The sequence below is a fragment of the Leptosomus discolor genome, chromosome 11 (assembly GCF_034619465.1).
Source record: "Leptosomus discolor isolate bLepDis1 chromosome 11, bLepDis1.hap2, whole genome shotgun sequence".
Classification (NCBI taxonomy): domain Eukaryota; kingdom Metazoa; phylum Chordata; class Aves; order Leptosomiformes; family Leptosomidae; genus Leptosomus; species Leptosomus discolor.
The window spans coordinates 9,068,909-9,096,642 of record NC_141401.1 but is presented as its reverse complement, the minus strand read 5'-3'; the positions used below and the strand labels follow the sequence as shown (position 1 = coordinate 9,096,642).

The 27,734-nt window shown below is 42.7% G+C and overlaps 1 protein-coding gene across 1 annotated transcript; it reads right to left on the bottom strand.

Moving 5' to 3' along the window:
* Nucleotides 1-473: 473 nt before the first annotated feature.
* ABHD2 (abhydrolase domain containing 2, acylglycerol lipase) lies at nt 474-24,483 on the bottom strand. Its single transcript, XM_009954440.2, has 9 exons — nt 24,290-24,483; nt 14,216-14,391; nt 12,491-12,658; nt 9,464-9,647; nt 5,744-5,836; nt 3,939-4,049; nt 2,666-2,735; nt 1,715-1,799; nt 474-670 (listed from the first exon to the last, which is right to left on the bottom strand). The coding sequence occupies exons 1-9, from the start codon at nt 24,481-24,483 to the stop codon at nt 474-476; spliced, it is 1,278 nt and encodes a 425-aa protein (XP_009952742.2).
* Nucleotides 24,484-27,734: the final 3,251 nt, after the last annotated feature.

Here is a 27,734-nt window from a genome sequence, read left to right as displayed (position 1 = left end):
TTTTTCCAAGCCACATTTTAGTGGCTTACAAACTGAACCACTCACTGGCTTATGGCTTGGTACAGGGTTTTTCTAGCACTGGGACAGAGGAGAACAGAGTCACAGTTACCATGTCATCTACACCTAAACAAACACTGCAGATCAAGTTTTTGACCAGCAGGTGAAGAGATTTCAACATTCAAAATGTTTGCTATATTAAAGCAAGCAGTCTTTAGCTCAATAACCCTGTAACAAGTCACCATCAGCAACCTAACTCTTCAAGCAGAGCAATTACAAACCCAACTGACTACATATGCAAAGATGCTCTGACCAGATATTAACCTCTGTTATAACTCCACTTTGGAAGAAAACATTGTGATCAAACCCCAGCCATAGGATACCAAGGAGAACAGAAACCTGAAGCAGCAGGTGAGGGAAACAGGATGTTCCCAAAGGGGGAGATATACTGAAGTGATCCAGAGTCTTTGGGTCAATTACTCCTGGCCAGATACGGCCTGCTCCGTGTCAGAGCAGTGAGACTTTGTCTTCTCCCACTGGCAGATGGCATTGGCATACTGTACCACAAGCTTATCCATCCATGTAAGAGGTTCTGGGAACAGCACAGACCCTTCAAAAAACCCCAGGTGGCCTCCATGAAGGGGCAGCACATGCATGACATTTTCTCTTTTCTCTGTAAAACAAAAGGAGGCAAAAAGTTCCAGAAAGTTAACGTCTTGGAGTTGAGAACAAAACCACCTTAAGCTGTGATAATCAACTCAACCTTTGGCACGGCATCTGACCCAAAGGAGCAATCATGTGTTAGGAAGCAGAAATGCGCTGACAAAGGCCGCAGCTACTTTGAAGTCCAAAGCACATAACCTTGCTGCTTCACAGAACAGGAACCAATCCCAGCCAGATGAAGCAGGTTGCTCAAGAAGTGCTGCTGGCTGGGCCCTTACAGCAATACCTGTGCTGCTGTAAGAATGCTCATTCTCCAACACACAAACATCTCTAACTCACACGCACTGGAACTAGACTGTTAGTATCATGTCAAGCTGCACTATGATCTGACAGTACATCAGCCACCTTGTTCCATGTATAGTGAGAAAATCCCCATGCTTGCTTCTGTCTGGAAGCAGCTGTGGGAAAGTTCTTTGCTCACAGCTTTCAACCAGGAAGAAAATGAACCCTGCTTCCCTCCCTGTGCACCCACTACTATCTACGAAGCAAAAGCTCCCTCTTCTGAGCTTCTAAAGGTAGTTTGCCTTTTTTGTTGTTCTTGGCTGAAGACAGACAGCTCAGATCTCCTTTCAAGGGAGAGATTCTAGTTCAGTACCAAACAACACAGTCATGCATGTGCCCCCTGCTTCATCAGCAACGGCGGCTGTTCATCTGTGCTTGATCAAGACTATCACTAATAACCCACCTTTCTACTAAAATCCCAGTGAGGAATGAAGACATGAGGAAGCATTTTTCCATTCACAAATGTAGCCTGAATGTTACCTGCTGACTATCAACACAAACCAAAGCAGCAGAAGGTACCTGAAGGGACTCAAGTTCTTCCTGCTCAAGGTTAGCCTCGTTAGTTCCAGCAACTGGTGATTTAAAAGGCTTAGTACCCCTCCCACAGGATTACAGATGTAAGGAGGCAAGTCAAGCTACTTTGAAATCATGGATCAGGATGTTAAGGAAGCTACACAAATATGCACAGCTGGAGGAGACTGCTTCAACATACCTGAAAGAGTTCTTGGAATTGATAGAAGACTCTCATGCACAAGAGGGTCATCAGCAGCATTAACCAACAGAAGAGGAACATAGATCTGCATCAAGAAACATTGCAGAAAAGGAAAAAAACAGCAAGGGGTTGTATTTAAATTTCAGTTTACCAACTGTAAAAGAATCTTAGCTCAATTAAGACATCTTACTTCAGAACTGTGCTGTACCTGCAGAAGCATCACAAAAGCAGAGAGTGAAAATTTAAGACCAGTGGCTTTTCACCAGTGGAGTACTTTGCAGCACTTGATTTTTCATTTTTATCAGGTCAATTGTATGAAAGGTGCAGGGGTGCATCCAAGCAAATACAGATTGAGTCACAAATCTTCCCCATTCTAAGAATTCAAATAGCTACACCCTTTTTTGCTCTGTACTGCTTTGCAATCAGGCAGCTAGTGCCAGCTCTGTTATGGACACCTTGGTTAAAGTCCAGGAAACTCCCTTGGAATATCTCCATCCTCTGGCTCAGTAAATCAAGGAGGAATTAATCTTTCCATTCCACTTCTGCAAAACTTTTTCCTGCTAAGCACCTGCCTGCCAGATAGTGTCCTGAGTCTCTTCCACAGTATCTAGTTAAGTTTTTCTTCCTTGAAACTACAGGCTCTATGCCACCACCCATTTCCCACCTTACCCTCATACACTCACAGCGGTTCAGCTGAACGCATGGCTTTACCTAACCTAGATCACTTGGGTGCTGCTACCCATCAGAGGTATAAGCTCTGAAGAACCCAGAGTATTTAGCCCCAGTATTAGGGGTAGCAAAAACTGAAATCCCATTCCAATAAACTGTGTCTATTTCTGAAAATCCCAGCAAAGACAGCTGTGTCTAGGTATCAACAACAGAAACTGCAGTGCATTTCCTCTCCAGGAGGAGAATGAAGATACAAGAGCAGTCTCTATTGCAAGATCTTACCCTGTGCAAGTAATGCAGGCAGCTTTCTTCTTCATAGTATTCCTTCAGGGAACTGTAGCCATGGAACTTCCTGAAATGAAGAAGGTTATCATTGCAATCATCTGCTTTAGTACCCACGTGACTTATGTTCAGTCAGGACATATATTGCAGAGATAGGAATGCCGCCTCAATTTTCATGGACAATGGTGGGCTGTTTTTTTTTCTACCCAGTATCTCTGCCAAACTCACCTTTGGCAGCACACACCTCTATGCTGTCTATGCTTACTCAAACATTTTGACAGTATGGGCAAGTTGAAGTCTAGCAACCTTCAGGGCATTTCTTTTATTCACTTAAATAATAGTACAAATGAAGGAAAGAGTTATCTTGTTCATCTTTACCTGAAAGCCTTTTCAAATACAAACCCACCACTTTATGAATCTGATACATGCTGGACAAAAGGGCCTGCCTACAAGCCACCCAGAATCCACTGCTGTTCTAGTTCTTTGCCAAGCACTTCCTTAGCACTCCATCCCAGATGCAAGAGACAGCTGCTGTTGCCTCAAAACTAGAAAGGCCTCAGGGATGAGGGACAAGTAGGGATATTTCCCTAGGAATGGCTTCCGAAAAGCAGCCAGCAATACTCCCAGTCTCTCAAAAGTGTTATAGTTGTACAGCTGACAGTTTACAGCTTCATTTTGGAAAGGTGTCGGTGCCCGATACAGAACATGCCACGGTATGAACACTGCCACTGAGGAAAGTGTTATGTTGGTTTTAAGGACACAGGCAGTAACAGGCTACTGCTTAATAAAGCAGAGAGCTTGATTTAGGTGTTAGTATGAAAAATATAAGCAGTGTATTATCTCAGCCAACCTTAATGTCTACTGAGAAGGCAGCAGTGTTTGAGAGAAGGTTTTTTAGGTTTTTCCTCCAAAATTCAAGCATGGCTAAGGACATTCAAGAGCAGTTCTGAGCTGCTTTCCCCATTCTGCACTATTTTTGCTAGAGCTTGCAGGTGGAGCTGGCCTCTTCCTACATTACTGATGGCTGCAGGTTCAGATGTTACTAATAAATAAATGCCTCCTGGATGGCTTTATAGAAATTGACTGTCAATAGTAAGATTTTTTTCCCCCTGGTACGTTTTATTCAATGAGAAAGCAAGGAAGAATTTGAGGTTGTCAGCACTGCATTTCAGCAGATTCCTACAGGCACAGCAAGAGGCATGCAAGAGCAAGACTTGAAAGAGAAGGTACTGCTACAAAGTTCTACTAAGGATCAGAGGATCACCCTTCATACCTCATAACATTATCGTCAATCTGCATAAGTGATGTTGCTGTATAAAGTTTGCCCAGATCAGCATCTGACAGGCTTTGTGGCTTCTTCATATTATCTCCAAAAAGAACTTGCCTGAAAGAGTAACATCAAGAAAAACCAATCAAACAACATAACAAGGGCAGCAAAGCCATGACCTGTTCAAGGACAACTGAGTTTACCAAGTCTGACAAGATAAGACTAGAAGTGGGTTACATATACACGAGGCTTTCTTGGGAACAAGCACAGCTTATTTGTCCGCTTCCCTTTGCAGCAAGGCATAACAGAAACCCTAACAGCCTCTTTATAGAAAAAATGTTTTCTATGTCTAAAACTTATACTGAAAAACTGCGTGAAGGGCCTATAAAAAGAACCTTCCCAGAACAGACAGCACTAAGTGTATTTGGAACAGAGGCTGCATGGTAGAAGGAGGGTCCTTTGGCTTCAGATCAAATCCGTGGGTGGCTTGGGCAAGAGCACTAGCAGTCCTGGGCACAGCATCTCCTTCACCATCTGGTCCTAAAGTCTCCCCAGCTCCCCAGCACAGATATTAGGTCAGCTCACACAGCAGAAATTACTCAGGGCATTACCTTAGCAGAAAGCTATTTACTACAGACACTTGTCATGATTAGTTATTGTTCTCAGGAGAGGATGTGTTTCTCTACCAGAACAAACTGCTCGCCTAACAAATAGAAAAGCCCCAAGTTGGAAAGGGGTTTTTATTCCCTTTCAGAGGCAGCTGCAGGGCAGAGTAGGAGGGAGGCTAGGTTTGATTTGGGGGAATTGCCTTAGAGCACAAGTGATTATGGAAAAAAGTTTACTTAATAGACTTGCTCTGAAGCCAGCACTGGCTTTTTCTGGGTTATGAATTTAAATACTTTTTAATGGAGGCTTACCTAACTTCACATGTTAAATTTGGTCAAGTTGTCTAAATATTTGTCAATCTGGAAGGAATTATGTGGATCATCATACATGTCAGCTGCCCTAATTCCTTCTACAAGTGTTTCATACTGCACAGGAGTGTAAACAATGAGCCAAAAGCTTGCAAGGGACACATGCCCTTAATTAGAATGGGTCTTAGATATTCCCTTCCTTTTCCCTTGAGTCAGACAACTTCAAATATATACATTTATTGCCCTAGAAAGAAGTACCCAGAGAACAGTACTTTGGATGGAGGAAACAAAGTTGAGCATGTCATCCATTTAACACACACATTCCTTTGTTATGTGAGCACCACAGACCACAACAGCAGCACAGGGATCCTACAAGTACACTTGCATTCAAGGAAGAGCAACACTAAGTATTTCACTGGCTACATGCTCTTTCTAGAGTAACAGCTAGAAGCCAGAGCTACAGTTTGACTATTTGCTTATTTAATAAGCAGCAGCCCCATACAGCAGATCTTGAAGATTAGTCCTACCTCAGGTAGGTGGCAGAACAAGAGGCTCCTTGAATAGGGAATTCTTTGGCTAGAAGTGAAACAGATGCAGAATACTCCACTTTGAAGTCTAATTGCAATGTTTTCCTATGCACATCTTGTTTATTCATTATGCAAGTTTCCTCAGAAGGCAAAAAGACAAAGCCTATTTTCTTCTAAAAAGATCACCAAAGCTTATTTGTATATTTTACAGTACATGAATGAGATTGATTTGGGCTTCCCTTCGCTGTTAGTTCATCTAAAGACTGACACATAATCTCTCAGGAGCTCTATTTTAAAGGACCAAGACAACAAATCCAATATAGCAACTGACCCAATCAATACTACAAGTGTAAGTGATGTACTGCTGTACCTGTGAGAAAGGATGATCTTCTTCATGTTGTCTGCCATGAGGAAGTTATAAAATCTTCTACATTGATCCCACTGCATGAAGGTTTCCTGTGCCCTAGAAAAAACATAGCACAGAACAATCAAAGCTGTTAATGGAGATCTTGAAAGATCAGATTAATACACTGTAACATCTTATGGCAGCCTAGAGGCTATGTAAACAAACCTCCAGGCCTTCCCTGCCACAGCTTAACCTTTTCCAGGAAATTACTTCCACTTTGATGAAGTTTGGTAGTATCAGAAAACAGATCTGCAGTCTTGTTTTGCACAATTAGCTGTTTTGATCAGAGCATTTAAGAGACATCAGTCAAGATCTGCAACACTGACAAGAGGATTTTAGTATCCCTTTGCATAACTTGAATGTAGTTTACCTAATGGGACTACCAAGGAAAGGACTACAACTCGTTGCTGAACAAAGTGTGGTCTATTGTGTATATCAGCTCTGCAGAGGAATAATTTGTGCAGATGTTTCCAATATGTACAGACACTATTATTGTTTTAGCTTCATTGGCAGGAGCTGTAGGAATAAATACTAGTTGCAGCTGCAAGTGGTATCTCAGTTGAAGTCTTTACCTATTCTCAAAGCAGAATAGCACTTCACAGCTTATCTGTTGTTAAAAGAAAATTAAAGTCAGGCAGACTTCTGTGAGCTTTGCCAGACACCAGCACTCCTTTGCTATGCAGGGTCATGGGCAGGTTATAGCTTTACTCTTCACAGGGCTTGCTGTTACTGAGGAAACACACTATCATTTACTGAGCAACTTAAGAATGCTGGGAGCAGTTTCAGCTACTGAAGTATTCCTGCCATTTAAACATTAGACACACCATGAGAACTACAGTAGATTTAGCATGACCTCCCAAGCCACAACCTGCAAGTCCCCTACCAGAGCAAAAACAAGCTATGTTTTCTTGTAGTAAGCCATACTGGAACATGGAATTATTATTTTTAAAATTTCCATATCTTTGTCTATAGTCTGTCTGACTATACTGACATGTTTATGCCAGGGCAGGGCAACGAAGGAAGACAGGAAGATGCACAAAACATCTTCCAAGTAAATCTATTAAGTTATTAAAAGACGTTTGAAGTTAAAGCTACTACATTTCCCTGCAGTTCCTGTGGTGTACAGCAGTACTCCCAATATGAAGAACTGCAAGCACTGAAAAAAGGCAGCTTCTGGTATTTTGAGGACTGCACAGGTTTCAAAGCTGAGGACCCTCCCCACAGCCTGTAGCTATAGTGAAGATGCATTCCACAAGATCAAGAAGAAGAATCAAGCCTGTGCAGGCAGAGATTAAGGAATAAGGAGATACGTCCCCATTTAGCCTCAGGGAACAAATTCCCCAGACTCTGTGTTAATTCATTAATCCAAGAGTCTCATATTCTTCTGGCAGATCCTAGTACCCCTGCTACTTCATTATGCCCATTACAGCACCATAATGGCCTATTATTCCTGCTACTTTATTATGCCCACTATCACACCTCGTTCACCTTCCTCGCTACCACTTTTTCCTTTCATTTCCAGAAGTTATTTGGGGAATAAAGGCTGTATAAGCTAATAAAAAAAAGAAAATCAAATTGTAAACTAACTGGTCACATCCACCTGGATAACCCACTTTCATGCAGTCCAGAGGGATGAGGCCAGTTTTTTTAACCTACCAGACCAAGCCCAGGAAGACTAAAGCTTAACCACTCCACCTGGAGGTACCTCGTATCTCCTCCCTCCCACTTCCATAACCAGGGGCACAAGACCTTCCCTACCCTGTCTTTTGCTTAGTAGATATTTACTGATGCTGCTTTTCCCTAGCTCCTCAGCTAATTAGCATTTAAAAGCAGAAGTAGATATTAGGTAGGGAGACACGAGATGTGAAAAGCCTCCCTGTTGATTGCCCAGTAATGCAGTGCAGATGTTTTGTGACTGGAGGCTTGCTAGTAGATATTTACCCAGCAGGTGGAGTCAAGAGCTCAGTAATCCATATGACCTACTGAAGACTTGCATTAAACTCAGACAAGCAGCTGGTATTTTTCCACACAAATATCCAAGTGCAGTATTGTTAAACAGGTTGTCCTTGTCCTGTTATTCTACCAGCATATCGTGACATTCTACTGCAGACATCATCTTAGGGAACATCATTACTTGCAACATCATTTTGGAGATCAGAAACACAATATTGTGTAACTGCAGAAAATGAACCAAGTGAACCACAGCCAGATGTGATTCTTGCAAACCCCGATGGCTGCAACTGAGAAGGTGGCTTCAAAGGGATGCTTTGTGCTCCATGCCAGAATCCCAAGACAACTAAGAACACTATTTAAAACAAAACAGAAAAACTGTTCCTGAAAGCATCTTTTCAGATTCTAAGGGTGTGAACTCCCAGGGACCTAGCAGTAGTCGCATCTGATCTCAAGAGGGATTAGGTATGCTAGAATATCACTGAAGTGCATATCAAGCTTTTAGTTACATCTAAATGCTTCCAGAAAAGCTTCTTTCACCTGTAAGAGCTTAATTCATAAGAGGGGTCTTCAGACTGATGAATATCAAACTGGTTCCCGTACATGCAGAACATCAGCACCACCAAAAGTTCCAACTACCTTGACCAGGTTGCGAGGCCAAATTCCACAGCAAGCCCCTCATAGGGCTGCCATAGTTTCACCATTTTTAACTGCCCAAAGGATCTCAACTCAAATACTCTAGTCTCAACAGCCCCTTTTGCCTTTTAAACAGTCTCAGGGCTCAAAAGTGCAGTTAAATAAAGTCAGCTATACCTTAGTAGTTGTCCATATATGTACAGACAGTAAAACCTGAAAGCAGCAGCTTAGCCAGTTGCACTGTTTTAATCTTCATTAACTGTGCACACATGGAAAGTTACTGCACATCAGTTGAGAGACCAGTTTTCACGCAGCAGTGCTGTACCCAGATCCTCCATCAGTAAACACAAGTGTGAGCACTAGGTGGAGCCATTACAGCTCTTGTGAAGTGCTACAGCCTTGGCTTCCAGGTGGGGATCCACAGGTTAACATTTTAGGCAGACTTTAGGCCTAAGCCTTGTCCTCTCCACCTTCCAAATTGTATAGGATGGTTGCCAAGTGCCTCTCCGTTTCCACATCAGCCCACAGCCCTGTTTCGGTGACACACACTAAGAGAGGAGCATGGACTGACAGCATAGGAGTTGTGTGTCTCTTTCCAGTTTCCCCAGGTAAGAGCTGCCAGATGAAACAGCATACTGAAGCCAGAAAAGCTATTATGAACCAAGGGATACTTCTCAGTGATGAGAGTGTGAACTATTGCTTGCAAACCTGGCATCATCTCAGCAGTTTGTCATACTGCCCAGCCTGCCTGGTTAATTACACCAGCACTGCATGGGGAATGTCTCCTCTTCAGAAGCTGCAGCAACGAGTCAGGTCACCTCACACACACAGACCAGAAGCTGCCAGCACATACCTGGCCAGGTACAGAAAAAACCTATTTGCATCATTGACAGAAAGCTGCTTTGTGCTGCCACATCAACAAAGCTTTGCCTGCTCCTTCAGGAGGGTGGCATCCTGCACAGTGCCGTGTCAGACCAGTTCAACTCAAGAGAAATAACACTCTTCACCTTGTCCTTCCACACGCACTCTGCCAAAGATCTGCCCCCCCACCCCCCCCACCCCCAGAAGAGACCAGCATGGAGAAGTCTCCAGGCTTACCTCAGTGCACTGTACCCCTGGCACACGCTGACGCAGCACAGGACTCTCTCCTGGTTGGCCTGGCTCTCTCCCAGGTATTTGCACACGATGTTTCCACCCAGGCTGAAGCCCACAACCACCAGCTGGGTCTGAGGGTAGGTCTTCTTGATGTAATTAACCATGGCACCAAATTCCCAGGTGCAACCTAAAAATAAGGACAAAGTCAAGAATCATCTTCTAACATCCCACTTCAGGCTTCAGTCGTGTGCTTTAAGTTCAGCTGCTTACCCTTTCTGACTTTTCAATAACCTGAAGGTTTTAAGAGCTCCAATTCACACATGTGTTCAAATATCTGTTTTACAAGTCCCATGGACCTTAGCTCATGCTTAGTTCTGACAGAGTGCCAAAGTAAGATGAAGTTAACTTGCTTAAAAATCATGGCAACAGCTAATCTGACAATCGAAACTTTTCCTTTCTAAAGCAGCTTAAAAAGAAGTCCAACAACTCTGAGCTTGACATCATTATCCAAGAACAGTGCACATCATTACCCTCCTGAGGCAGTTTGCCACTTGTGAACTTTAAGTGGGGTGTCTGGAAAGCAGCTCGCTCCTTTGCTTTTAGCAAGGCTGTCATGGATCCTTAAATCCATGCTGATGCAGGGAGGGGATGGAAATGCAGAGCTGGCTTGTCAGGACAGAGCTCTCTGGACTGTTGCAGAGCCTGACTAAGCAGGTGCTCTCTGGAATCAGAGGGAAGGGTCTGACCAGAGGCAGCTAGCCCTTCCCAGCCACTAATGAGGTAAAGATACTGCAGCTTCCTAGAAGACATATGGGTAGCCCCTCTTCAAGAGAAGTAGTAAGTGCCTCCATAAACATCTGTTCTGCTCTCAGCCAACACCCACTTGCACCCCACAGGCTGCAGACACCAAGGGGTCTGTCCAGTTTCTGGCAGTACTGGGGTCCTCAGATTGTATGACAGACTTTAAGGTCTCCACACACGCAACACTTGAGTACCTACAGCTATTTCTCCTGCCCTTGAGTCTGAGAAAAGGAAACATGAAGAGAAGCAGATGCAAAACTGATGGCATTAGTACACTGGTACCAACTGTCTATGCACTTTGTTAACTTTCCTGTTGAATTTAAGAGCCTGAGCCACACAGGGCACATCACATGAACAACAGAAATAAGACTCCAGCTGTTTATTCCTGTCTAGAGTCAGAAACTCAGCTCTATCCTGCAGAACTTGTCCAGGAAGATCAATTCTAAGAGCTGGGATTCTGCTCTGTGCCAACCTAACACTGCTCCAGTGCACCCCCACCCCAACTGTAGCATCCTTGCCATATATCAGACTCAGGTTTAACCATCCTGGAGCAGACTGAGCACCAGGGTTTGTGCATACTTCAGTGAAACAGGCTTCTGGCTGAGTGTTTCAGCAGGGCTTGGGCACTTCCTTGTGGACGTTCTTAATGAGCACTTTTCCCCCAAATGACAAGTGCTGCATTGCTCTACTTTCCTCTGGAAGAAACCAGCAGTCAAAATACTTTAGTATTTTACCTTCACAATTTGAGGGCACCTGGCAACCGTTTCAGAAATCCAAAACTAGAAGAGCAACGGGTCAAGCTTGATGTAAAGGCTGGAGGATTCATCAAATCCCAAATTTAGGCTCCTTGCTCCTTAAATATGTTAGGAATCCAGCAAAATCTGGAAGGACACTGGGATATTTGGATTGGAGGCTGAGTAAAGTTTGCTCATGGTCTTGCTGGCACTCAACTTAACAAGCAACTCAGCCAAGTGATTTACTGTCTTACTCAAAGGAAGTGCTAGGCATTCTTTGCCCTTTCCAAGGCTATAAGAGACTCAGAAAGGTATGTCTCAAGAGATGTGCTAGAGAATAAATCCCTAAGGTCTAAAGCAAAGCTCCATGGAAGAAAGCTCTCAACTTTTATCAAAAAAGCAAATGCTTTAAGGAGTCCAAGTGTAGTTCCCAGGACATGTTAGGCTTGAAGCCATTAACAGCCTAGGGTCTCAGTACAAACTGAGGTACTTTGTATTCCCAAAATGTTTTCCACCAAGGAGTAGATTAAGTAACTATAAAACAAGCAACAATTTCCCTGACAGACCCAGAGTCCCAAAGCATAGTATTTCTATTTTGGCAATTCAACTGTTCAAGATAAACATTCAAACTGCTAATCCAAACTCTTAGCAGTAAGTATCAGTTATCTCTAAAAGAGAAACCTAAACCAGTCTGCTAAACCCACAATTGACTCCTGACATAGTGTACCTATAGACATCTGCAGTAAAGAAGGACATGAGGGCTCAAGAGAGCTCAGGAGCAAGCAGATCAGGTCACAGGCAAGAAGGCCACACTCTACAGAGATCACATTACTCACTAGCAGAGTAGTTAAGAATAGCTGGAGTCACCCTTAACACAGTTCCAAATCCTTTATCCCTTTTAATTTCTAAAGTAATAAAGAATTCCTTATATCCAAAGTGAAAGCCCAAAATCATGGCAGTTAAGCACAACCACTGCTGTAGCTTTACTGTTATACTGTAGAATTGTTGCTGTTCCTTTACATTTGTGTTACATCCAGGGACCAAACCTCACATGTCCCTCCTAGGACAGAAGCATACTTTCTGGATTGGCCGGTACAAACTCCTCTCATACTACATTTTACAAAGCTTCAGAAGTAAAATTTATCCTTCAGAGCCAGGTTTAGTTTCACATTCCACGGAACTGACATTTCAGCATCTCAAAAATCATTGCAGCTGGCTTTTAGTAGCCACAAGATGCTTTTTTCCCCGCCAAGAAGTTTTCTTTCAAAAACTACCTCCTTGATTAGGATACATGTATATGACCTGGGAGAAGAGATAAGGAAAAGTGCATCCCAGTTTTAGCCTCCCCTCTTGGTAAGTTCAGTTTAGTTCCTAAGCAGCAGCACAAAATCATTGTCCTCAGATACAGCAGTTGTGTTAGGCTGAAGGAGGCTGATCAAGCCTTACAATTTCCATAAGCTTGAAAATAAGCCCCCAGCTGCCATGAAGTACCTACCGTATGTGAACATTCGCGGAGAAGTGAGCTCAATATTTGGTAGGGCTCCCAAGTGATTCAGGACAGCACATCTGTACCCATTTTTTTGTGCATAGTCAACAAAAGTGCGGATATACTGCTTTTCACTGTGGTTAGCAATCCCAGGGCAGATTACCATCGTGACATCCTCTGTGCACAGAAAGAGAGGGAAGTTAAGTAAATGTCACTTCATGCAAATTAAGATATTCAGAAGGTTTCCATTTCAGATTCGTGGGAAAGCATGTACCAGAAGCAAGCTAAAAACCCTGCTAGTCTGCCAAAAATCCAGTATGGGACAGGAGACTCGCAGTTCTAGTGCTACAGATGTGGAGAAGCAATTCATGTTACAGGAGATGAACAGTTTTCAAACTTCAGGGAAAGCTGCCCAAACAGTTCTACAGGCACTGCCTAGAAACCAAGGGTAAATTCTTCCTTTTGAAGGATGTTTGACATTATACATGTCCTGCCTTCTGACAGACTGTTGCGACTGGTAAGTGTGTGGAAGCTCTGCAGCCTGTTGCTCGTTCATGCATCAAGTAGACTGGCTACACTTTTTTCCCCCTTGTTTCCCTTCCAGAGTTGGGTGTAACACATCTTCACAATGAAGCTTTGCTAAGCACAGACATCCTGATTGGCTGGTATTAGCCACCATCTGCTTTGTAGCTAATCTAATGATATTTGATCTGCTGACACTGTTCACTAGTTTAACAAGATATCATTTCATCAACCAAGAAAGTAATTGCTGTAATTCAAGTAAGCACAGTAAATTACATTCAGGATTAGCATATGCACTTCAAATTAGCTCTCAGACTCTTACATGCAAAGCTCCAACATTAGCAGCTCTAGCTACTGAAGTTTTGCCTCATTAGGCAAGCACTGCTCAGATTCCCTTCAGTGATAAAGATAACACTAACTGTTCTAGTGCAGCATTACACCATGAGGATCTCCACAAGGACAGTTAAGAACTCTTTCTGTTAAGGCCAAATGGGAGTCATGGGCTTACAATGAAGTCAGCTACTGCAGGGGTAAACTGTACTTCTGAAGTCAAGCCACAGCAACTCAGTTAAGTGTTGCTCTTACTAGTAGTAACAGTGACTTTGAAAGCTGACGTTCACTCTGAACACACATAATGTTGTAAGGAATCACTGCTATTTCCTACTTTTTCAGGAGTTCTCTTCATGTCTGGACTCCTTCATACTCTGTACACATGAAGTTTGTTTCCGTACAGAGCTTGAAACACCTACTGTTAGAAATTAGAAACCAATCCTTGGTAGTCTTTACCAAGGGGGAGATAGTCTAGTTTCTTTTCAACACACACAGGCTATGAAGAACCACACGCAGCTAGCCTCTGTTCTACGATCCCACAGCTTAACAGGCAAAAGGCACTCTGAGCAAGGCTTACCACCAGACTCTTTGCCAGCCTCTCACTTGAGGCACAGGTTGTACAACACTTCTGTTCTTTTAACTCCCCACCCCTTGCCACAAACAGTTAATTAGTCTAGCAGGGTGTCTCCTGCTGTCTGAGACTGGTATACAGCAAGATGGCCTCAGTCTCCACACATTGGTTAGTGTTGCTTAGCAGCCCCCTTCCATTGCCAGGATTAACATCTACACTTTCCGACAAACCAAAGTAGCAGTGTCCTCATCCATCCCCCAGAGCAGAATCAAGATTAGCAGACAGATGCAGCCAGCAGTTGCTTGACCAACCTCCAATGCAGTGCTCGGACTGCGGCTCAAAGAGATCAAAGGTGGCTGTTGCTCCGTCCGGCATCGTGAGGTACTTGCGAAGTCCATATGGATGTGGTGATCTCACTCTCCCCATTTTTCCATAAAGGGCAGTCTGGATATGTCCACTCTTTCCCCAGATCAAGGGTGGAATGTACCTGAAAGAGTAATTTAATTGCTTATCCCTGCTGTGTTAAGCCTTTGAGAATAGATAGATAAGCACTCCCATAACACATCTCCCCCTTGCTAACAAATACAGTAACACACAACGTTTTTTTTTTTGCTATGACTGAACTGGCAGCACTGATCTTTGCAGCCTTACACAAGTGGAGATATGCTCTCAAAACAGAGATCAGCACCAATAGCCATAGCAGAAGCCAAAAGCCAGGCATTCCTCTATATTGAAATGTTACATGCACAAGTGTTTCTCACCAAATACAGAGGCCTTGTGCCTCAGTGAGATTGGGACAGCATGTTGCTAGCCAACCAGCTGACCTCCAGAACCTGTAAAGTGTTGTAAATGTTTTAATTGAAATGCAGAAGCCTGCTGGGCTGAGCCACAGGAACTTGTGTAAGCACTCGACTGTACAAGCCAGTGGCAGAAACAACAGGACTCACAGCAAGTTCTAGAAGACTGAAAGCCCCAAGACTTGCTGGTTGGGACAATTTTACACAGAACGGCTTTCCTCAGTTAAGCAAACTGTACAGTAAAGGGTGATTTTGCCTCTCAGAGGTAGGTAAAGCTGGGACAGTTTTAAAAGGACCTGTCAGAATTGGCCAAACTCCACTCAATAACAAACCCCTTTCAACATAAGAGGGTAGAGTCTACCAATTCTGTTTATCAAGGGCATATTAAAGCTCGGTGACAGAGCGGATTGTCTTTCTTTTCCTGGCCTACTGGCCCTCAAAACAGCCATGGGAGAAACCCAGCTATTAGCTGGAAGGCATTAAAGACTTGGTTATCAGGTTTAAGTACAAGCAGAGCTGCAAGGGGTTTAACAGCAAACACACTGACACCCACATGGTGGCGGCAGGGCAATCACCCGGCCACTCGGCAAAGGAGACTGAGCCAATGCCTTGAAAAAGATAGTTACATCAGCTCCCAACAGGAAAGCGTGGATGATTTGTTTAGGAGAACAGCAGTCCCAGGGGACATACTTCCAATTAAGGAGCTGTGTTCTCTGCTACACAGAGCAGGATATCCAGAAGAAGCTTGAGAGCAGCTGATACCTCCTTGGATCCTGAGAGATTAGCACCTACCTCCTGTTGTGTTTTTTAGGGCTTCCAGCCATTATTCTCTTTGACTTCTTGAGACCACATGAAGCAGAGATCATGTTCTTCCCTGTTCACAGAAAACTAGGCAGCTCAGGACTCAGAATTACTACTTAAGCCCATAATCCACTAGAATGTGTCAGAAACCTTGCCTTTTACCTACTCACACAGCTGGACCTTCTTCCCTATGCCAGCTCTTATGTATCATATCTACAACTCCCTGTTCCCCCTACACACCTCAAAAAAAAAGATACGTCCTATAAAGATAAGAACTACTAAGCTTATTTAGCAAGACAAGAACAGCAATATGCTCTTTCTCCCTGTTCTTACCTCATCTATGAGGGAAACTTCTTACAGTCAAAGTAACACAGTAGTTCACAGTACAGTCTCACTCAGTTTTTGCAAGTCCACTTCCCAAAGAGACCCAAAATAGATTCCCATAGAAGCAGATACAACTTCAATAAAGGCTGCAAAAGCTGCCAATTGATGGTTGTAACTCTAAATTAGCCCTCAGTGCATCTTGGATTTGACCACTCAACTATAAAGCTTTTCAAAGAATCTATATGTGGCTAGTAGCACCATTTTATCAGCCCAGCATCTCTGCATTGGGAGATATGCACTGCAGCTGGGTCTTGCCAGGTGCAGCATGCCAGCCCTGCAGAGATTCCCAGCAATGATGGAGACTGTACAAGCTCATCCTCTGCAACTGCTGGTAGAGATGGAAAGCAGTCAGTGGATACATTCTCATAGTTCAAAGATATCCATCTGGACAGTGCAGTCAACATAAACAAGGATGCACAAGGAGAACTACAGATGGTTCTGCTCAAGTCACATACAGCTCACTGCAGAGGGTTTTAAACAGCAACTATTATGCCAGATGGAAGAGACACTGCTTTTCTAGCACAAGAAAAAGCACCCAGCTTCACCTCAGCCATTTACTTTACAACCAGTTCAGGTCAGTAGCCATACCCCACACTAGACTGTGCCTGACTGGCTTTTTGTCTTCTTTCACAGAAGTCCTTTACAGATGGGTTCACCAGCAGCTTTTGAGGAGAGCTGTCACATACAACCTATAATAAGAATTTGCAGCTCTCCGAGAAGAGACTCTGACATCAACATTGTTGCATGGTTTCTAATCTTGGGTTAAGCACATGCATTGGAAAAAGTTGGTGATTCTGCTTCTATACAGCACTTTTCAAATCAAAGATTTTCCCAGGTAAAACTTGAAGTCTTAGTCCATTAGGCTAAGAAAGAAATTTCTCCAGCTACAGCAGCCAAGTTACACAGTGGTGACTGATTACTACTATGATAAAGTTACCAAGGATCTCTGCAAGCATCAATCCTTTCCTCACATTTACCTACAGCTCACTTTCCACCTATAAAGTTAGTCATCCAGTGGAATAGATGCAGCAGCTGCAGCAGCACATACCACAGGATGCTGTTAGAGAGGAAATTAGAAGAGTTTTCAAAGCCTCACCACTACTGCCAAAGTTTAAATGAAGACAAATGGCTTCCAGCATACTGCTTATCAAGAGTGTACTAACCACAGCCTGCTTCCTCAGGTCACAGCTGGTTTCTTTGTTAAAAAAAAAAAAAGAAACCCCAAACCTGCCTTCAAATAACCTGACCGGAAGTTAGCTGAAGTACTGATCTTCAGTAAGTCAAACCTTTACACTGCTTTTACACAGGGAAATGGCACATGCATTTCATTGATACTTTCTTCATTAAAGGAAAGACTAAAACCAAGTCAGGAATCCCTGACTCCATCCATAACGATGGACAAACAATACCTACATGTTCTGCATTTCTCTCAAAGCTGAAACTGTGTGAAGCCCTACAGAGAACAATGGTACATCCACTGCTTGCCCCCTTCAGAGTGCACAAGCTAGTGTCTGAACATCCTACGGACCAAATAAAATGCTCAGGTTATCTTTTCTGTTAACTCCCATCAGTTGTTTAACCATCACAGTGCCTGCAGCAAAAGCGCTAGTGTTAGTCACTCTGCATGTAACTGCACTCTTCTACATAAATATTCAAAGGTCAAGTTCCAGCATGAGTAATGTGCATAGGACAGTACTCTGATGCAGAGATTTGTTACTCCCACTTAGTCACTTAAGCACATTAAGTATATTTCTGCAGTTTGCACTTAAAGATAAAGCAGTGAAATACACACAAGTGTTAGAATCCCTGAAGTATCCAGGCTCCAGGAGACTAAACATTACAAGACTTCAACAGGGAGGAGCAAAGAAGTTGCCCAGATAGTTTTTTCATTGATTACGCAAGATCTATACAAAGACAGATTAAAACTCACCTTACCAGACTGATGCAAGGGCAAGCAGCTATTAAAACTACCAGACTCATTTACCAAGACAAGTTGCCAATCCAACCTACTATGAAACCCTATAAAGCCTTGACAGTAACAAAGTGATGTCTCCCTATCATTGCATTCCAGTAAAAGCCGCCCTCAGCTGAGGGCCAAGTTTGACTTTGCAAAGCATCCCTATAATCTATTGCAGAATCAGGCTTATGATCTGTCTATCAGACTATTTCTGTTGATCCTCCATTTTGGCAATGGACAAATCTGGTTTTGAAAGCCTTCCTATAAGTGATATCTACATCTTTCAGGGAGACAAAGTCCACAAGCATTTCCAAGACCAAGTACTGAGCATAATAGTGCAAGACTGTACAAGACAGAAGGACAAGACATCTTTTTATGCAGGTTTGTGTGGACCGTCAGCATGCTTTTACTAAAATAAATCAAAGAGGAAAGCATAGAAAGAACTCTTCAGTCACAAATGTGCATGATACCACACTGGTGAGGGAAAACAAGCTTGCCAGGAGTTGGGCAAGAGTCCTCACCCTCTGAAAGTGCAGATCAGACAAGCTAAATTTTATTTAAGCCTGTTATGTGAACAAACAGTTCCAGAGACATTTTCATACTGAACCCAGCTGAAAAAAACACAAACCCTATCCAGTGCTGAGAGCAATAGCTAGCACAGATTGTTTTGTAGTGAAGCCAACATTCCTCATGGCAAACAGCTGAAAGATGCTCCTCTGAAACAATCATCCCATAGGCAGAAAAGCATGTACTCAGGGTATTTTTCTTACAGCTTTCCTTAACAAAACAGGCTCAGCAGGGTGTGGCACATGGAAACACAAGCTAGATATCATGCAGATTAAGAAACTAACTAGTATTCAGTTTAAGGAGCATTCAAGCATTGCCCTTTAGATTTTACGCTAAAACTGTCACTACTGCTAAATTTAACCATGTCTTCCAAACAAGGGCCCCTCACTTATAAAAGCAGGTGGCTTCCCTCTGGCATTGATAATCACAGGATAATTTGCATTGGAAGGGACCTTTAAAGGTCATCCAGTCCAACCCCTGAAACAGGGAAAGTGTTCAAGGACACGATAGCCTTCAACTTCCCTATAACACCTGCTCTAAAGCAAAGAGGTTTTGAAAAGCCATGTACTGTAGAGAGTAGCCCAGCACAGCAAATTTCACTGTACAGAGATGATTCACTCTGTTATACCCCAGTGTGCACTGTTCCAGCCAAGCTGCTCACAGACGTACGAGAGCCCAGGAAGAGACACCGTGTCTCTATGCAGCGTTTCCACTGCTCTGCAATAGCAGTTTACAGAGGATGGGTGCTGAGCAGCCGCTAGGTGAACAGCGGTCAGGAAGACCTCTTGCCAAAGAGGTATATGCATATCCACACAAGGATGGGGATGATGTACAGACAAGCAAGTACTGATAGCACAGGAGAATCAAGGCAAAGTTGTGTACTGGAAACAAACAAACAAATCTCAGTTTCTGTGAAATAGAAATAGCTTCCCAGCTTGCTCCAGACCCAAAGACTTTTAACTGACTCATTTTCCTGTTTTGATTTGGCCAGTTGCAATAGGTATCAGGCACTTTGCGTAAAGACAAATATTTGAAGCAGACCATTATGGCTTCCAGCAGCCAGTCCTATAACTTCCAGTAACAGGATTCTGCAACAGAAGGCAGACAGGAGAATAGGTTTGGGAACACCAATTTCTTATTATGGAAGTTGACTTATTTGGCTTAATGAATACAGAGTTCACAGCCTTAACTGGCCGCAGTGAATTCACAGGCAATTCCATAAATCTGCTCCTAAATACTAATTAATGTTTTAGCTCCAAATGCTGCGTTTCAGCTGTGCAGCACAGCCCCACATCTTGATAGGTGGCTGTCCACAGCAGTGCCCGAGAGCAAGAGAATTCCTAGGTGTTTCACAAATTGTCCTAGCATTTTAGGATTAAAAACAATTCCAACATGTGATTGTAGATTAAGTTTTAGGGGCGCTCAGGCAGCAGATTATGATTTTAGAGCACGTACATCACCCAGTACGCAGGAATTTAGGAAAGCAGCAGCTGTATAAGCAGCTCACACAAAGCACATAAAAACTGTGCTATTTTTATTAGCAAGCATCAGCATTCAGGTCCTCAAAGATCTGAAGTGGAAGTTCAGCAACAGGCTTATTTCTGGAGCATTACTTCATTTCATCTGAGGAGATTAACACTTTAACCATTAACTCTTATGTCACCTTTGATGTGCTGTAGCCTACAATGTGTGCTGTGAAAGCAGAGCCCACAATTTGTCCATGTCAGTGGACACCCTGAGAACCACTGCCTGCATTACAACAGGAGACAGGGTCCATCCTACCCCCGGCTTTACAGAGCAGTTTGAAGGATGCTTTACAAGTCAAACCTTGTTTGAACTTTGTCCCTTATTTGATACTGGGGAATGCAATTTGAATTCCTACCAAGAAAGCTCACCTAAAAGTCTGCAGCATTCAACCCCCTCCCCCCCAAATATGTAGAAAGCAGCTTTATATTAAACAGTCTAGCTGAGCTAATGCAGAAAGAGACACAGCAAATATGTAACAGCAAAAATTTAAAGCAGCTTACAGAGCTTCTATGTCCCCTGAGCCTCTGAAAAAGAAACTAGCATAAGTGGAGTAGAAGTGTTTGCTGCTCACAGAAACTGTATGAAGTCAGAACTATTTAAAAGTACAGAGTGGCCTCCTTTGTTAAACCACCTCTTTCCCAATTTAGGCAGCTTTTACTTAATAAAGTGCCCATCACACACCTCCTCAACTTTCAGCAACTACAAGAAGTATTCTAGCCAAAACAGGACACTAGTATCACAGGACATCTTCCTTCCCGATAAGAGCTGGAGAATCCAAGGCTGCTGCCAATGCCACAGCAGAGCATCTCGCAAGGGCTCAGACTCCCTGAGGCTGCTTCTCCCCAAGGTCAATGCTTCAACTCACCAATAGGGAGCTGCCATTCTTCTCTACCTCTCAACATGTTCACCTGCCAAAGCTTCAGGAGTAATACTGTTCTTCTAGTTTATTATTCTCCTGGAAGTGTTTCTCAAAGTGAAACACCAAGAAGTTGACAGGAATCAAATACTGTTTGCTATTAGACGGAAGAAAGGAACACTGAAAAGCTTGAAGACAGCTTTTTCTGACTACTTGTCTCCTTGCATCTAGGAGAAAAGGAATGACAGTGCAAAAGAGTCTTTTGGTACCAGGCAGCCTGCTTATCCAGTATAGGTTACTGTGCAAACAAAGGATAAGAAGCATCTAGGTCGGATCTTTGACAGTGTTTACTAACAGGCTTGACAGTCATTTGCCTCAGCCTTTGAGGAGCTTGCTTTTATTAATGATAAAAGTGTGCAGACAGCAAGGATAATTATTTTCGATATGGATGACACTTGTGCCATGCCTCTGCAGGAATAAATACACACATGCACTTGATGGTAGAAGAAACTGGGAACAGCCAAGAAAACATCTAGCCCAGTACAGCAAGCACTGGCCAAGCTTGTCCTCATGAATCAAAGAGCCAATGCTGCATTTCTACAGGAATAAGAGAGCAGATGGCAGACTTTCTGTACCAATTTGAAAGACAGGAAAAGGAGACAGCTGCAGCCAGGGGTTAGGCCCAAGTGCTCAAGGACACCAACAGTTGTGCTGATTTGCAAAAGCTTCCATGCAAGAAGCAGTTCTTTGACAAAAAAGGGTCCAATTATGCTACTCCACTTGGTACGCCAAAGTACAGAGCTGGACAGGGGCAGAGGAAAGGAAATTAAGAGGTAAGAAAAAACGAGCTCTAAGACGACAGAGTCTTTTGCTTACCAGTGTTTGATTGACACGTAGAAAGCTTCTAGCAGTTTAGAGAACTGTAAAAAGCAGTCCTAACATCTGCAAGTACAAGGTACCTGGCACACAGCCATCTCTGGCAGTTTTACTATCCAAAGCTCTTAAATTATTCATCTACCATCACCTGGCTTACTGAATGACACTATGGTTATAATGTATTGAGTAAGTCCATAGGTGAGGATGGTGCCATGAAGGGGAAAAAAATCCAAAAGTATTTTTTCCAACTATTTTTCAATAGCTGCACAGACAGAATAACTTCGCTTATTTCTGCTTTCTCCCTGCCACCCTATTTTTTCCAGCAATATCCTCATCCCTTCCTCCCTTAAGCACAGGGAAGCTGAACAAATCTGGTCTGAGAGCCAGTTCACAGCTGTACAGAAAAATTGGTTTTATAACAGATCTTAAAACAAACCCAGTACTGACATAACAGGAGGGATTGCTGGGCTACTTATTTTGCTTTCATGGTAGAATCTGAAAAGAGCTGCTTAATCAGCTTTCCTAACACTCTGAATAATTAGCAAGTAATCAAAGCCTTGCAAGATTTTTTTTTCAGCGGAGTATGGCACAAGCTGTTTTCACATAGCTTTTTTGCTAATTAGTCTTACAAACCATTTCATGCATAATTGCAGGAATTTAAATATATTTGTTCCCCTTTAGTCTCCAGGTGACTTCCATGCCTGAAGACATGATTTCCTGGATTTTTTTTTTTATATTTCTGTATTAAAAAAGTCTGTGATAACATCACTAGAATAGCAAAAAAAAAAAATCACATATACATCATCTTACACAGTTGTCTTTCCCATTAGCCCTTTCAATCCCCAACAGCAATTACATTCCTGCCTCCCCTAACCTCCCCTAGGTATACAGGTAACAAGCCTGAACAACTACCTATTGACACATTTTGTTCTAGTTTGTTTCTAGCTGCATTTGTTTCCTGGGGTCACACAAGCCTTTCAGGCAATTTTCTGCCCAAAAAACGTGTGTTGGAAATCACTGCTACAGTTCCCAGAGAAGTTGGCAAGCCTGAGCTCTGAGCTGATCCAGAGAGAGCAAACGACCTGAGACCGCACACTATTAACAATACTAGGCTTCTGCAAGCAGCTCTTCACTCCTGCAATTAATGCACAACAGATGTATTACAATTCTTAGACACATTCTGTATTTTCACTCCTTCAGCAATGCTTTGTTCTCCAGCTGAGAAAAAGTTGGAGAAAGTCAAAATCATGCTTCTAACACAGTAGTACTAGGAGCTTGTGCCATAAGAACAGATCTGAAATAGGGGTAAAACAGACTTTGAATTAGCTTACAGTCTGTTTCCAAAGATTAGCCTGATGCTAATATGTGTTCAAGACTGGTAATCAGCACAGCTTCATACTTGCTCTTTCAGCGACTAGGGACATGTCACTATGGAGCGCCAGCGCTGAGATGGCAAGTGTCTAAGATACACTAAAGAGGTTCTAGTTACTTGGGTTTTAGGGAAGGAACTGCTTTGCAGTTAAGGCCATAACCAAGAATCCAAATTCAACACTTATGTTACTACCAAACTCAGAGTGCATCAGGGAACCCTCTTTGGGCTCCAATTTAAAACAGATAATGCTTTGTTTCCTCTAAGAGTTTACAGATCCTTCGGCCTAAGATCTTACACCTTATGTAATCAAGGCACCTAACAGTACCACTAAAAGCCTCTCAGCTCCCCTAGAACAACTATCATTAAGACAGCTTGACTTTTGAGATCCAAAAGGAAGGTTCATGCAGCTGCACTCAGTGCTTACTAGATAATTGATGTATTTAGGGCTTCTAAATAGGACTTGCAAGTTTTCAGAGTGATTGCAGAAGAGAAATACTGTAATCAAAGTCCTTGTCCTTCTAAAGCCTCACGAAATTGTAGCAAATGCTTCACATTATTGGTGAAGGTAAGGGCAGCTGCACTGATTCTGGAGGTCCTAGAATGGTGGGGCAAGGATCAGCCTGCTCAAATACACAGTTGACATAAGGTCAATTTGAAATTGGATTTAACAGGCTTAGAGCTGGCCAGCATGTCATTACTTTATTAAACTAGTTATGATATGCTCTACCCAGTAATAGATTTCATTAGTCTTCAACCAACTTAAGGCACTTCAAGTAAGAGTAGGCACTTTAAAACTAATAGCTAACCCTGTGTTCATTGCAAGTGCACAGACACACCATGAAAATGTTTCCTTCCTGTGAGCCCTGACAGATTTCTTCCCTAATAGAAAAGGGAGCACATGAACAGGAACTGGTGCTGATTGCATCCATCCCTCCCCCATTTCCACAGACAGTGGGCTACACAGTGCTGGCAGAGTACAATATCAGCATATAGCTACTATACAGAGGGGCAGGAATGACTTTTTCCTTACATCCATCGATAGCCCTGTACAACAAAACTTGGTTATAAGCCCATGTACCTGGGACACTAACAATAACAGCTTCACTTGGAACATTTATCTTCCCCAAGAGAATACTCTGACATACATTTCCTTTCAGGTTTAATAAACACACTAGGCAGCAGAATGGTTTAGTGGAGCTCTTCTCCCTGTAACACAGCTCAGTATGTCAAAAAAAATATACCACTTACTCTTTGGTCAAAAGTGGGCAGGATTTGAGCAGAAAGCGGGCCAAAGCAGAGTCCTGGTAGATGAGTTCAGGAGGGGCAGTGGGACTTTTTAAATTCAAGCAGCGAACAATAACATACAGAACAGCAGCAACTGCAGCTAGCTTCACCCCATCAAACACTGCTGGCAGCTCAGGGGTTTCCAACATTGCATTCATTTTGAGCCTGGAAATAAAAAAAACAGCATTAAAGGTTTTTGCAATATACTGTTGGATACCAGTATCAATTGCCATGTTAAATGTAAGACTGTGCTAACCAACTAAATCTGTCACCTAACACTGCTACAAAGATCCTAGCATATCAACTCAGACTAGCAACTTAAGATTAAAGCAAGTTTATTTTGTACTGCTGTAAAAACCCTGACCACCACAAGAAATAGAAACTGGATGATCAGGTGGAAAGGAGATTTATTCCTAATCAGTGCTGCACTAGAATTGCAACAGTGTCTCAGGTGTCAAACCCTACAGTCTGCCCGCAGTCAACACCTTCAGGATCTTGGCCAAGGCTATCCAGTTCAAACAGAAACCAAATGAAAAGCCAGGCTATAAAGATACATCAGCAGCTTTGGATGTGTGGTTTTTCCCCCAGATATACAAGCCAGGATTGGTAAGAACAACTTGAAAGAACTACTGTGTTAGCGCCTCAGCCTGAATTTTGCAACTCCATGAGAATACTGGTACTAACTCCTCCATGTACTCAAGGTGGTCACTTTACACACCAGTGGGTTCAGCATTTCTTTTAAGTCACTGTAGTTCTGCAGCTGAAGGAAGACTAGACTAATACCTAGTCTTTCAAGGACTTCAGAGTAAAGGAAGTGGGACAGGGGAGATAATTAAAACCCCACAATATAAAATATCCTTTCAGTTTGAAATGAAATTTTTAAATTGATCCAGCTTCTTTTGAGCATATTGTTCAAATAGCTGTCTGCAGTTATTACAGGGACATTTCATCCGTACTGAAGGTGCAGGTTTTTCCCTGGGTCCTTCCTCAGCCACATGGGTAAGCCAAGTAAGTATAGCAACTGCCAAGTCAAGTCTTACCAACGTCACTTTCTTCAAACTAGAAATAATTGCCAGTCCTCAGTAAACTTGTCACCGTCTGGATCCACGTGCCACACGAGTTACCCTGCAAGGGGAGGAAAAACAAACCAATTATTACTGATAAGGCTGCGAGGGAAGAACACAAGTTTATATAGAGGTCCCAGCACACTGCAATTGGTTTGTGTATTGGGTCATAACCACTTCAACTCTTATCAATCTGCAAATCTCTTGCCTATAGAGAGATCCCAGACTAGATCAGTTGCCTACAGCACACTAATTCATCTGCAGTATGCAAATACACCTTCATGAGTAGAGACAGAAAGAAACAGTGAAAACCAGTGCAACTTCAGAGCAAAGACAACCTATGAACTTCCAGAAGATCACACAATCATTCACCATCTTTGCAAGATCAAACATTGTCCCCAGTTACAAAAACTATCCAAATCCCTCCACACTCAAAAGGCTAGAAGTAACAGGTTGCTGTTCTCAGCTTTGTGCAATACTTATTACTGAAGTGTGAAACCAGTCCAAAAAGTTTCCTGCTGCTTTTACTCAGGCTTAGCAAGGCAGCTCACTCCTACACACGGAAGCTTGTAAACAGTCTCTGCTTGTTCCCACACTGGCTTTTTTGAGAAGTTACAACATATCACACTTCAACAAGATTGTGAAAGCCACCAGGAGGCTCACATACAGCCACCTAATTAACAATAGTACACATGCACCAAGGCTTGTTACAAGAATTTGATGACGCCAATAAGAGAAAGCTTTCAGCCTGTAACGGTAAAAATGGAAGAGATAAAGTAGAATTGGACTCCCTACAGGCACAACAAACCAATGGGGAATCTGAGCTTCCAGGAAAAAGCTCCAGAACAGTCTGTGCTCTACCACAGCTGCCACTTCCAACTCAGACAACAGGACAGGCCATACCAAAGCCTTACTCTTCTTCCTAGCAGGAAGACAAAACCTCAGAAGAACTTTCTGCACTCCAATGCACATTGACTAACCAAAGTCCCTTGGAAGAAGACAAGTCTGACACGAGCTATCAATTAACAGCATGCTGGAAAGCTGCAAGTTTCTGCTACCATAACCATCTGCGTTGCAGGAGAACAGAGGGTGAGGAAAGCAGAGATATTTAATATTTGACAACTCTGAAGCTTTTATTTTCTAATTCTGAGCTTCACAGTAGAAGGGGAAGAAGAGCGGACTACCAAAAGCCATTTGTTCTTCTAATCAGAAGATTACACTGGCATGTGTCTCAATGAAGAGTTAGAGTACAATGTTCAGCTGCAGTATGTGACTTCACTTCCATACTCAGTAAACTTTCACCAACACACCACCAACTGCATAGAAGACAACAGGCAAACTACAACAATGTCTTCTCCAGTGAAGGTACAATCAGAAGAGCAGACCAAGTTCCTGAACAATCACTGACTCAAGGACAACCAGATGCTCAAGCAAGTCTTCCTCAGCTGAAGCTGAAAAGTTCTGTTGGCATCTACCCTTCATTGTTTTATTTAGAAAATTAAGAAACACTGATATAAAAGTTAATGAAGACCTTCCTGCCACCTGGATTAAGCTAGTTTGTTGTTTATGGCTTTCAACATTACTGAATTTGTTAAAAATAAAACTGGGCATGATTAGTCATTAACATTTCATACTAGTGACTCAGTGTAACTGATCCAACTAAGCTCTACCTCCCTGACAATCTTCTCTCCCACATAATCTTCAGATTACAAACACACTGAATCTTCGCTGACACTTTTGTCTCTCATTTTAGCCCATTGCTACCTTAAAAAAAAGCATACTAGCTTGGGGTGACTTTCAGAAAAAATCAGCTCTTCAGTAAGCAGGATTACGCTTTGACAATTGTGAACTGGTATTTTTCCATTTTAGACAGTCTAAACACATTCACTGAACATACACACCCCAAGCATGCGCTAGAGGTTCATGTATTTGTCAGGATCTTTACCTAAAAGCTCAGGTCAGCCTGTGTACAGCTAACACAAAGCTGGCACTGCTGTTGCAGTGATCAACTAAGCAACAAAGCTAGCTCAAATTAAAAGATCCCTTTAATCATACAATTTGTTGGCTATTCTCACCCAAAATTAAATCCCCTTGAGGTACACATCAGACTTCACCATCCTTCTCCATCACCCACCAAGTGCACCCAGGTCTTTGAGCAAAAGCAATCCCACAAATGAGTTTACCTTTACCTGAGGCAGGAATAACCCAGACTGTTTTCCCTAGCATGTTGTTTTGTTTTTTGGTTTTTTTTTTTTTTTTTTTTAATGTGCTTTACAGGGACTTTATCCCCTTCTACAGTACATAAGTTCTGTCAATTGAGCTGGCCCTGCCCAGTCAGATCCTCT